The 12042-nt window shown below is 42.8% G+C and overlaps 1 protein-coding gene across 9 annotated transcripts in view; it reads right to left on the bottom strand.

Moving 5' to 3' along the window:
• Positions 1-12042, bottom strand: part of TDRD5 (tudor domain containing 5) — a 63468-nt gene extending 51426 nt beyond the window's left edge. For 3 of the 9 annotated variants that reach the window (XM_061634230.1, XM_061634236.1, XM_061634239.1), the window contains exons 1-5: positions 11639-11854; positions 7310-7548; positions 5997-6425; positions 3447-3649; positions 484-567 (exon numbers count right to left, since the gene is read on the bottom strand). In XM_061634230.1, coding sequence (XP_061490214.1) covers positions 484-567; positions 3447-3649; positions 5997-6425; positions 7310-7541 — 948 coding nt within the window. In that variant the 5' untranslated portion in view covers positions 7542-7548; positions 11639-11854. The other 6 variants (XM_061634233.1, XM_061634232.1, XM_061634235.1 and 3 more) reach the window with 6 other exon arrangements.

Below are 12042 nucleotides of genomic sequence, written 5' to 3'. Positions count from 1 at the left end.
TGCATGAAATAAACATTTATAATACACACAACAAACCAGAATCCATTTGTCTTGTCTTATCAATTAACAAAATCATTCATAGTATTAAAATATCCAGTCACAAAAGTTATAGCCTCTGTGCGCAGCTGCTCCCCGATTTCCCAAATATTTTCATAACGTTTTTCAGAACACAATACAAGGGGTCAAGCACAGGGGTATGTGGCTGGGTTTTAAAATAATTTATTAGGCATTCTTGTTTAGTTTTCAATCCTAGTTTAAGGGGCAAGCACAAGCCACAGTTTGCCAGCTCAGACATACTGGCAAATCACTGCCTCACACCAGGAAAGGGGCAGGAGGGGATGGAAGTGTTTAGCAGAACAGGTAACATGTGAGCCTAAGGATCATTCAAGGCCTGCTCACATAATGCCAACCAACGGTACGAGTGAACCAGCCTGCTGCCTTTAAAAATAATCAAGTTAAGTTACTTCAGTTATAAACACTTACAGTTTTGATTTTTCCCTTAAGTTCTGAGCTGATTGTTCCTCCAGGTCCTTTCTGGGCAAGAACTATCTGCATTTCCTTCTCTAGCTTTGAGAAACAAAAATTGATAGCTATCAAGTGAATGGGAGGGAATGCTGGTGCATACAGGTTGACATTCATTTTTCCAAGATCTGGCAGCTCAAATATGTCACGAAAATATAAAGTATTTACACTGGAATTTTCACAGTGAAACAGTTTTGAACAATACATTACCTGTCATTTCAGATACATTAAATATAGATCATAAATCAAGAGTCTGTCTTTCACATCAGGACTGCATGATAGGAACAGTACACAAATTGTAAACAAGTTCCTTTTTTTTTTAAGCAACAGATGGAACCTTTACCAATATTTTGCCTTTGGGGGGCTGCCCCCTCTCCTTCAAGCCACTCTCTCTTAGCTGCAGCCTAATCTCCCACCAACATCTGAATTATAGGGATAATATTTGATTACTTGGTAGCAGGAATGGGAAACCTGTGGCCTTCCAGATGTGGTTGGACTACAACTCTCACCAATTCTGACCACTGGCCATGCTCACTGGGGCTGACAAGAGCTGGATTCCAACACGTAGAGGGTCATAGGTTCCCCATCTCTGCTTTAGAGGAGTGTTTTAAGAGTTACTAAAAATAAGAAAAATAAGAGCTTTACATGATGAAAAAGCACTACAGAAATATTAAATTACTTAGTGAAGATGTAGGGTGCCCTCTATTCACTGCGTATTTCCCAGTATGACTGTAGTTCTTTCTTTTTTAATACAATGGACGTGGTAAATTTACACAAGTCTATACAAGTTCAAAGGGACTTATTTTCAGGGTAGTCTACAGCATGAAATGCCAACTGAGCTCTCATCCATTTATCCTGCCTTGTTGAACAAAGAGCTGCGCAGTTTGCATCGTTTGTGCACTGACTGAAACACAAGATAACCATTCCAAGTCTGCTTCCAGCCAGGCAACTTTGAGAGCTAATAATCACTGCTCTTCCACTGCAAGGTACACATGGAAAAATAATCCACTGGCTGTTTTCAGTGTGTATATCCTGTTATGTTCTATCCACACTAATGCATGCAACACTACTCAGGGAGGATAGGAGATCTAATTTGTCTGAGCAGCCATTAAATAAAATTGAACCAATCCTTTAAAAAAACCACAATTTAATTAGTACTAAGTGATTATTCACTGAGGCTTGATTGTCCATTACTGTCCACGAAATCTCAAAACATGTATTTTAATATTTGTCTGGAAACAAAAGTGTTTGAATTAGGAAAAAACCCAAACACATTACTACAATGATGGTGACCAGAAAGGGAGCAGGATTCATTTTTTAGATGTTATACAGCTATAGCATTGTAACACTCATTCAAGAACTATTTTACTAATATTTCAATATAGAAAGCATTTCAGTGCCAATTAAAAGACTGATAAACAAATAAAGGTGCTGGCTGAAAAGGTAATAGTGAATGGGTCCTCAATGGCAAAAGGTTAATCTTCCCAACATGTCATTGTGCACATCAAACCTCTGCCTCTTCTTTAAAAACAGAAGAGAAGCACCAATACTGAGTATACTTGCAGAAACTGTGCTATTCTTCTTGGTCTGAGAAAATACGGAAGAACCACAGAATGAAGAGGTGCAAAGAGCTTCTGTGAGAGCAGTGGCAGGTGATGTATGTGCTTTTCCTCTCGTGGGGCATGCCATTTCACGGTCCTCATTTTCTGCTCTTTCAGATGTTGCAGCTATTGTGCGTTATGCCACAGCCCCATAGCAGCCATTTTGTGACTGGAACCTGTTACAATTGCTTGGCTAACCCCATTTTGGTTCAAGTGGAACCCAGGAGGTGCAAGGCCAGGAACTATAACCCCCACCCGATGGTATGGCTGGTGATGCGTTCCAGAGGTTTTGTGCGAAGGGTAACGAGGGCAGCTGTTGAGACACAAAAAGTAACTAACTGCATAAAGGTTCTCTCTTCCTTTGGCAGACTTCCCTCACCCACAGTGAATCCCATTGTTTGTTAGGAGTCTTAGTTTTCAGGGTCAGTTAGAGATACACACACACGTACACAACATCACCGGACTTTCATACCCTCCTTGGCAGGAGGTGGAGAGAGGAAGTCTTTTAAAACCAAAGCTCGAATCAAGTGGAAGGGGAGGAAGAGGAAGGGGGGCCGAGGAACATCAGAGCTCCCACACACGTGTACGACGCTCTCAAGGGACGCATCAAGGACTGCAGGGACAGAACCGGGGAGACTCTGGGTCTTGGTGCAAAACCTCGAGACCAAGAGATTCCTTCCTGGTTTTGGATCAGAGCTCTTCCACATAGCTTCAGCTGTATTCAGCCGCCCATGCCGGGCATAGGATAGATAATCTCTCCTACCTTTCACCTCTCACAGTAATAGGGTCCTTTGATTTCTTTAGTTTAAACTTATGAATGGGTTAGGATATTAATGATTAATGCTGCCACGCACCCAAGTAATTCTGTAATGCTTTCCTACTCTTTCTCTCAATAAAAGAAAGCTTTGCTTTATTTTGGTTTGGACCTGCATTTCTTGGGTTAAATAGATACACCATTTAGGCACATTTCAGGGCAAAGCGCTTGTTCTTATCCCTAGCAAAAGATCCCCTCCTCTCAAGGAGGTGTGTTTCATGGGACATGAGGGTGGCAAGTTCACACACTCAGGTTCCCAAGAGCACGTGTCATAACAAACCCACAGCTCTCTCAAAATTCCAAGTGTGCCCATTGGCCCCAAAAGGTTGGCAACCTCTGTACTCACCCAGCTTGAAGCACTTTTCTTGACTTTTAAGAAATTAGGAAGATGTTAATAAGAGCAAGAGACCAAACACAATGAAGTGATCCATAAGGATTCTCATTCTTTCATAATATCCGAATGAATATTCCCTTAGCCACCTTCAGAGTGCAATACTTGTATTACTTACTTGTTTCATCCTCTCATCAGTTCTCACTACTGGAGTTTCCACAGGTTTCAAGAGAACAACTAAAGTATCAGACTCCTGGCTTGGAGGTGAACTTTGATTACTCATAGGCAGGGCAGGTGTTGAAGACAGTATCTTCACTGCAGGTGCTGGCAGAGTAGTAGGCAACGTCTGCTTTGTCTTATTTGATGGAATCACAGCTTTGCCTTAACAAAACCAAGAGAAAGTTTTCAGCCACGACTTTACCTGACAATTTCTGTGGGCAATACTGGAAGGTTCACACTCATCTCCAAGAACATCCTCAACAGCACCAGACTCTCCATTTAAGCCAACAGCTGAGCATAAAGTCAGACCCTTCCTGTGTTATTTATCACTTGCTTGTTTGACCATATACAAAATGACTCTCTCATCAGCTGCAGAGCACAAGGTTTAGAACAACTATTAGCATTTTGCTTAACTGACAAAGCAAAAAGAGAGAATTAGCTTAGTTCAGTCTCTGTGAATACAAATTTTACCATGACTTTCCCTGAGCCAACCTTGGGCAGTTGGTTCTAATTTTGCAGTTAAAAAAAAGTCTGTCGAACTTTCTAAACATGGGCCCACCACCACTTCCTAAATTTACTCTTAAAACATTGTCTATCTGTAGATTGTTCACAACAATGTGTGGAACCTGCAGTTGTGTGTGAAAATGTATATAAACAGCCAGCCAGCTCCAGGTGCTCTTGGATGAAACCAATTATCTAGATCCGTTTCAATCCGGTTTTAGGCCCGGTTTTGGCACCGAAACAGCCTTGGTCGCCCTGTATGATGACCTATGTCGGGAGAGGGACAGGAGGAGTGTAACTCTGTTGATTCTCCTTGATCTCTCAGCTGCTTTTGATACCATTGACCATGGTATCCTTCTGGGGAGACTCACGGAGTTGGGAGTTGGAGGTACTGCTTGGCAGTGGCTCTGCTCCTACTTGGTGGACCGCCTCCAGAAGGTAGGGCTTGGGGAGCATGGATCGATACCCTGGACTCTCCATTGTGGAGTCCCGCAGGGATTGGTTCTGTCCCCTATGCTTTTTAACATCTACATGAAGCCGCTGGGTGCGGTCATCAGGAGTTTTGGAGTGCGTTGTCACCAGTATGCTGATGACACGCAACTCTATTTCTCCTTTTCATCTTCATCAGGTGAGGCTGTTAATGTGCTGAACCATTGCCTGGCCGCGACAATGGACTGGATGAGAGCTAATAAACTGAGGCTCAATCCTGACAAGACTGAGACGCTGTTGGTGAGTGCCTTCTCCGCCCAGATGGTGGATGTTCAACCTGTTCTGGATGGGGTTACACTCCCCCTGAAGGAACAGGTTCGTAGCTTGGGGGTTCTTTTTGATCCATTCCTGTCTCTCGAGGCTCAGGTGGCCTCGGTGGCACGGAATGCGTTCTACCACCTTCGTTTGGTAGCCCAGCTACGCCCCTATCTGGAAAGCGACGACCTCACTTCAGTCGTGTGCTCTGGTAACCTCTAGATTGGATTACTGCAATGCGCTCTACGTGGGGCTGCCTTTGAAGACAGTTCGGAAACTACAGCTAGTGCAAAACGCAGCTGCTAGACTGTTGACGAGGACCAGGCGGTCCGCACATATAACACCTGTCCTGGCTCGTTTGCACTGGCTACCTATCCGTTTCCGGGCTAAATTCAAAGTGCTAGTTTTGACTTATAAAGCCTTACACGGCGCGGGACCACAATACCTAGCGGAACGCCTCTCCCGATATGAACCTACCCGCTCACTACGTTCAACATCAAAGGCCCTCCTCCAAGTCCTGACCCAGAGAGAGGCTCGGAGGGTTGTAACAAGATCCAGGGCCTTTTCAGTAGTGGCCCCCGAATTATGGAACAGTCTCCCCGATGAGGTACGCCTGGCGCCTACACTTTTATCTTTTCCGCGCCAGGTTAAAACCTTTTTATTCTCCCAGGCATTTTAACTTAATTTATTTTTTAGCTTTCAGTTTATACCAGGCTGTTTTACTGTTTAATATGTATGCTTTTTACTGACCTTTGTAATTTTATTGTATTTTACTCTATGTTGTGCACCGCCCTGAGAGCCTTTTGGCTGTGGGCGGTATAGAAATCGAAATAAATAAATAAATAAATAAACAGAACAAAGATTAAACGCTATATTTTAATATGAGTGCATCCTCTTTCCCTCACCCCAACTCCCACTCTCTTGCTTAGCAATAGGACCTGCTTGATTGCTGTCTCAGAGAGTGTGCAACACAGGGCACACGTTCTCAGAAGGGAATGAACTCCACATGACTCCCACTACTCATCTTCCAGCAGCAGATGGTTTCTCCAAGTCCCTTTATTTGCAATTCCCACCTCTTGTAGCTATACCACTGCCGGGGTGTGTGTGTGTTACCTCCACTTCGATTATAGGAGTTTAAGATATTAATAAAAGTGGGAGAGAAGATAAGACTGCAAGACCATATTGGGTAAAGCAAATGAGGATGCAAGGGTCTAAGTAAGAGCCATTTCCCCCCAAAACTGAATTTAAGCAAACACTGTCTTACGCTCTGGCAGCTTTTCCGGCTGTTTCTTAAGGGAGGGGCTCTCTTTTAGAATCAACAGAGAGCCTGCCCTTGTCTGCACAACTGTGATGATATCCGAAGCTGCATTCAGCACCTCAAGTATAGAGAAGAACCCATAACGCAGAAAGTCAAACTTCCTTCCAAAGCGCTGAATAAAGGCTTTGTTAAAATCTGAAAGCAGGACAGGGGAAGAGCTCAGCAGTTCCTTCAGTTCACTTTTTACCACAGCTGGCAGAGTAGGATGAACTCGGCCACGGCGAGGCAGAGAAATGTGGGGGCCCTGAGGCAGGACAAAGCGAGATCTGGGATGAAAAGAAAAAATCGACCTTTCCCTGGAAAGGTGCAATTTAGATCTGTTTCTCTGTCTGGCAACCAAACTTGCAATCTTCTCAGTGGATTCATCTGGAATAGCTAAAAGACAGAAGCCCAACTGGTTAAAGTTGCATGTTGATACAAAAAGTAGTAACAATACTCTCTCCTCCAGTCTCCCTTTTTTTCTTGCCAGGCTCTTACAATAGAATGATACTGCCGAAAGAAATAAAGCTCTTTACTGTAATACTAGTACATAACGTGCATTCTGCAAGCAGATATTTTCCCAGCTGTCCAGACCAGAAAATCTTCCTTCCCCCAATGCCAAGATTATTAAGTGCATAAATTTTCTCCATTTCCAGACTTACTTCCCTGGCTACCACTGTCAAGGCAACCCAACCATCCACTCCTGCCTATCTGTATGTAAAGGAAAACACCCACAACTGTTGATTCTGTTGAATACGTAGCTTGGCTCGCTCTCTTGGAGCACTGGCTGCTATTATTAAGCAGACATTACACCTCTCATTTCAAAGAAGACATAAACATGTACTATATATCCATAATGTTGAAGTAGTCAAGATGTCTTGGACTATTCATGTCCAAATCTATTTGTTGTGAAAATACCTTAATTTTTATAACCCTAAGAGTGAAGTCTAAGCTCACTATAACCTGTAAAACAAATACATTAAACAATATATTGCATACAGATTTCATCTTCCAAGGTGGAAAAACTGGTTCATATTTAACCAATGTGTTTGGTTCACCATAGCACAATACTGCAAAAGAATTGCAACTACAGTCCTTGCAAATCATACTCTGCTGGGAAATGCAAAGTTATGTCCTTGATTGCTTTATGCCCAGAGTGCCTGTGAAATCTTGTCTCTAACTACAGGCCAAGTTCAATCCCCTCTTGAATACCCAGTTTAAACTCCCTCCGCGTCTGCATTCCCTCTGCTCTTGACAGACTAATCTAATCTGAAACCCACCTTTGAGGATAGATGTGCCATTTCCACTAGGACATATGTCAACAACATCAGGCATATTCATCACCAGTTCCATGACAGAATGGTAACCCAGGGCACGAAATGGAAGTGGTTCTCCTATCATAGCCCTGTATTCTTTTTCTAACATGCAAGGGGTGAGGCCTTCCTTGACTGGTGTCAGCAGTGACCTCATTTCCTTCTTCAATGAGTTCATCAGGCGTTCTTGATCCGACATGTTTACACTAGTTGAGGGGAGGGGGAAGGGTGAAAAGACAAAGAAATACTGCTTTTGTTGACAACAGGCTTCACAATAACCACATAATTTTACCTCTAGATGGATAAAGGCGAACACAATATGAAATCTTAAAGACTAAGATACAATGCTTGCCCTGTAAATCAAGGTTCTCAAAACGGTGAGGGCAGACCACTTTGCCCTCAAGCACAGGCAGCTGGAAAAGTATGCATATGTGAAGTTCCAAGGATGGAATGGATCTGGAAGCATGTAGTGTCTTCTAGATCTATTAGCCAGCATCTGAGTGGACTGTCACCAATACACATGAAGTAACAATCTCCCTGCCTCATCATCCCACAGTAAGCTGAAAAAACCAAGATTCAGAAAGGGCTGCTGATTTCTTTTTACAATGGTACCCTATGCATGGTTTTAGGAGGGAGTCAGGGATATTCTAATTGGTTATTTCTAATGCCAGTGTTGGGATTAGTACACCATCACAGAGCCTCACATGCAGTAGCAGCAGGCTGCTTGCAAATGACTGCTTCCAAGGATATCTGCACGCCCCCTGCGGAACACATTATTTGTTCTGGGCTTGGATCCCTCAGAAAGTAGAATAAAATTTTAAGGCACACTCTTCCCAAATTCAGAGAAACACCACGGTAAAATAGACCTACAGTTAATCTAAGCAGATTGGGTACAAACTTTATTTTCCCTCTCACCTCTCTTCCACAGCACTGAAAACTCCAGCATCCAGACTCCATACTGGCAAACATTATGTGCATAATCCAGTCAAAGTTAAGCACTTTAAAGTTCTCTCTCATTGGCAACTGATAGGTGTAAATATGTGCTTAACTCCCCTATTAAAATAAATTGAACTTAACAAGTACTCAACTTTGGCTGGATTACAGCCACAAACACCTTTAATAACAACAGTGAAATTTTAGGCTGGTAGTATTAAGATTTTGTTGTTGTTATGTGCCTTCAAGTCGATTACGACTTATGGCAACCCTATGAATCAGCAACCTCCAGTAGCATCTGTCGTGAACCACCCTGTTCAGATCTTGTACGTTCAGGTCTGTGGCTTCCTTTATGGAATCAATCCATCTCTTGTTTGGCCTTCCTCTTTTCTTACTTCCTTCTGCTTTTCCCAGCATTATTGTCTTTTCTAGTGAATCATGTCTTCTCATGATGTGTCCAAAGTATGATAAACTCGGTTGCATCATTTTAGCTCCTAGTGACAGTTCTGGTTTAATTTGTTCTGACACCCAATTATTTGTCTTTTTCGCAGTCCATGGTATGCGCAAAGATCTCCTCCAACACCACATTTCAAATGAGTTGATTTTTCTCTTATCCGCTTTTTTCACTGTCCAGCTTTCACATCCATACATAGAGATTGGAAATACCATGGTCTGAATGATCCTGACTTTAATGTTCAGTGATACATCTTGGCATTTGAGGACCTTTTCTGGTTCTCTCATAGCTGCCCTCCCCAATCCTAGCCTTCTTTTGATTTCTTGACTATTGTCTCCATTTTGGTTAAGGACTGTGCCAAGGTATTGATAACCCTTGACAAGTTCAATGTCCTCATTGTTAACTTTAAAGTCACATAAATCTTCTGTTGTCATTACTTTAGTCTTCTTGACGTTCAGCTGTAGTCCTGCTTTTGTGCTTTCCTCTTTAACTTTCATCAGCATTTGTTTCAAATCATTACTGGTTTCTGCTAGTAGTATGGTATCGTCTGCATATCTTAAATTATTGATATTTCTCCCTCCTATTTTCACACCTCCTTCATCTTGATCCAATCCCGCTTTCCATATGATATGTTCTGCATACAGATTAAACAAATAGGGTGATAAAATACACCTCACACCCTTTCCGATGGGGAACCAATCAGTTTCTCCGTATTCTGTCCTTACAGTAGCCTCTTGTCCAGAGTATAGATTGCGCATCAGGATAATCAGATGCTGTGGCACCCCCATTTCTTTTAAAGCATTCCATAGTTTTTCATGATCTACACAGTCAAAGGCTTTGTGTAATCTATAAAGCACAGGGTGATTTTCTTCTGAAATTGCTTGGCCCGGTCCATTATCCAACGTATGTTTGCAATATCATCTGTGGTGCCTCTTCCCTTTCTAAATCCAGCTTGGACGTCTGGCATTTCTCGCTCCATATATGGTAAGAGCCTTTGTTGTAGAATCTTGAGCATTACTTTACTTGCATGGGATCTTAAGGCAATAGTTCAATAACTACTGCATTCCCTAGGATCCCCTTTCTTTGGAATTGGGATGTATATTGAACGCTTCCAGTATGTGGGCTATTGTTTATTTTCCATATTTCTTGACAACTTTTAGTCAAAATTTGGACAGATTCAGTCTCTGTAGCAACTCTATTGATATGCCATCTGTTCCTGGTGATTTGTTTCTTCCAAGTATTGTAAGAGCAGCTTTCACCTCACATTCTAAAAGTTCTGGTTCATCATCATATGGTTTGTGAATGAATCTGTCATCCTTGCATCTCTTTTATAGAGTTCTTCACTGTATTGCTTCCATCTTCCTTTTATTTCATCTCAGTCAGTCAGTGTGCTCCCCTGTTGATTATTCAACATCCCTACTCTTGGTTTAAATTTCCCTTTCATTTCTCTAATCTTTTGCAATAGGGCTCTTGTTCTTCCCTCTTTGTTGTCCTCTTCTATTTCTATACAGTAACTATTGTAATAGTTCTTTGTCCCTACATACTGGTCGCTGTATTGTTGCACTTAGGGTTTTGACCGTGTTTCTATCTCCTTTTGCTTTCCTTCTCTCTTTAACCATTTTAAGAGTTTCTTCAGTCATCCATTGGGGTCTTCCTCTCTTTTTAACTAGAGGTATTGTCTTTTTGCATTCTTCCCTGATCATGTCTCCGACTTCACCCCATAGTTCTTCTAGTTCTCTGTCAACTAAGTTTAAAGCCTCAAACCAGTTCCTTATTTGATCTTTATATTCTTCTGGGATGTTATTTAAATTGTATTTTGCCATGATGATTGTTTTGTTGTTCTTCTTTAGCTTCACTCTGATTTTCGATACGACCAGTTCATGATCTGTACCGCAGTCTGCTCCTGGTCTTGTTTCACAGAAAGTATGGAACTTCTCCATCTTCTGCTAGCAAAAGGAACAACCCTACCATTAGGCAAAGTGAGATACCTGCTTGAGGCAGCACGTGCTGGGAGTGCGTGCAGGTGCCTGGTTATTCAGGCCACCCCAAGCTGTCATGCTGTCTCAGGTACAGAGGAAGAGGCTATCCTGTCACCAGTGCTTAAGTAAGATTCAAGTGCCAGTCCAGTTAGCTTCTGTGTATGGAATAGGTGCCATCATGCTCCTGGCCTCAGGCAGCAGTATGTCTTGGATTGGCCCTGGCTTGGAACAATTTCTGTTTTCACTATCCCATTGGGTTGTTGGGGCAGAAGGAAGAGAAGATTTAATACAAATTGTTGTAACTCATATCAGCCAATTTTTGAAAGAAGATGACAAGTCATACAGAAGAGGCCAAGCCAAAGTCAGCAATCTTGCTCCTCCACCCATTTTAGATCCTTTTGCAGTAATTCCCACATTCTCAGTCCAGCTTCAAGAAACTGGCTCTTCTGCATTCTAACAAAAACACTGCAACATACTGAGCCAGCAACCTCAGCCTGGCCACATACTTTTGTAACCTGTCTTTTCTATATAAAGGTGGAACTATTATAAATATTTACTTAATAAACAAATGGGCAATCTTAGAAAATTCCTACACAAAGGCACTCCCACGCCACGCAACATCTGTAGTCACCCCTGGGCAGTGACCCTATATTACATGTACATGCAACACTTTGCATAATCTATTCTACACATATATTTCATAGAACCATATTTATGTTAAACATTTTGTGTAAGAAACGTAGGTAATTCCGTTTCTATCCCACCCCTTCCTAAGGACGTAGGGGAGCTTAACAAGTTTGAAACAAAAACAGCCAATTCAACGCAGGCTTCCCTACACTTGTTTAGACTTAGCCAGCGCACACGAACATGCCCCCTTTTCTCTAAAAACAGCATTCCTCCTCCCCACCCCTTTCTGATCACGCTTCTCACCGCGGTGCTCCACTTGTGCCTGGGCTGGTCTTCGCCGGACCTGCAGCGCCTAAACGGAAGCTGGGCGGATGCAAGCGCGTTCAGTTATGTGAACCCTGACCTGCACGTCTGAAGTCGCTCAGTTACAGAATACTACCCCCATTTTTTGTCTTACTTCTCACCCCTCAACACTTACAGACCCCCCACTTTAAAGTCCTCTTCGCCCGACTCGCGCACTCACACCTTTCCCGAAAGTTCCTCCTCCTCCTCCTTCCCCGCGCTTCTCCTTCCCAGCCAACCAGACTTCGACCCAAACTGCCCACGCACACACAAACCGAGGCACGCGGTCGCGCTCTGCTCTTCCCCTCGGCGACGCTGAGGGGAGCCAACGTCTTCTCCGGCGCTTCCTGGTTTAAAAGGAAAAC

The sequence above is a fragment of the Rhineura floridana genome, chromosome 6 (assembly GCF_030035675.1).
Source record: "Rhineura floridana isolate rRhiFlo1 chromosome 6, rRhiFlo1.hap2, whole genome shotgun sequence".
Taxonomy (NCBI): Eukaryota; Metazoa; Chordata; class Lepidosauria; order Squamata; family Rhineuridae; genus Rhineura; species Rhineura floridana.
The sequence above is the reverse complement of the archived record's forward strand: the minus strand, read 5'-3'. Positions and strand labels throughout refer to the sequence as shown.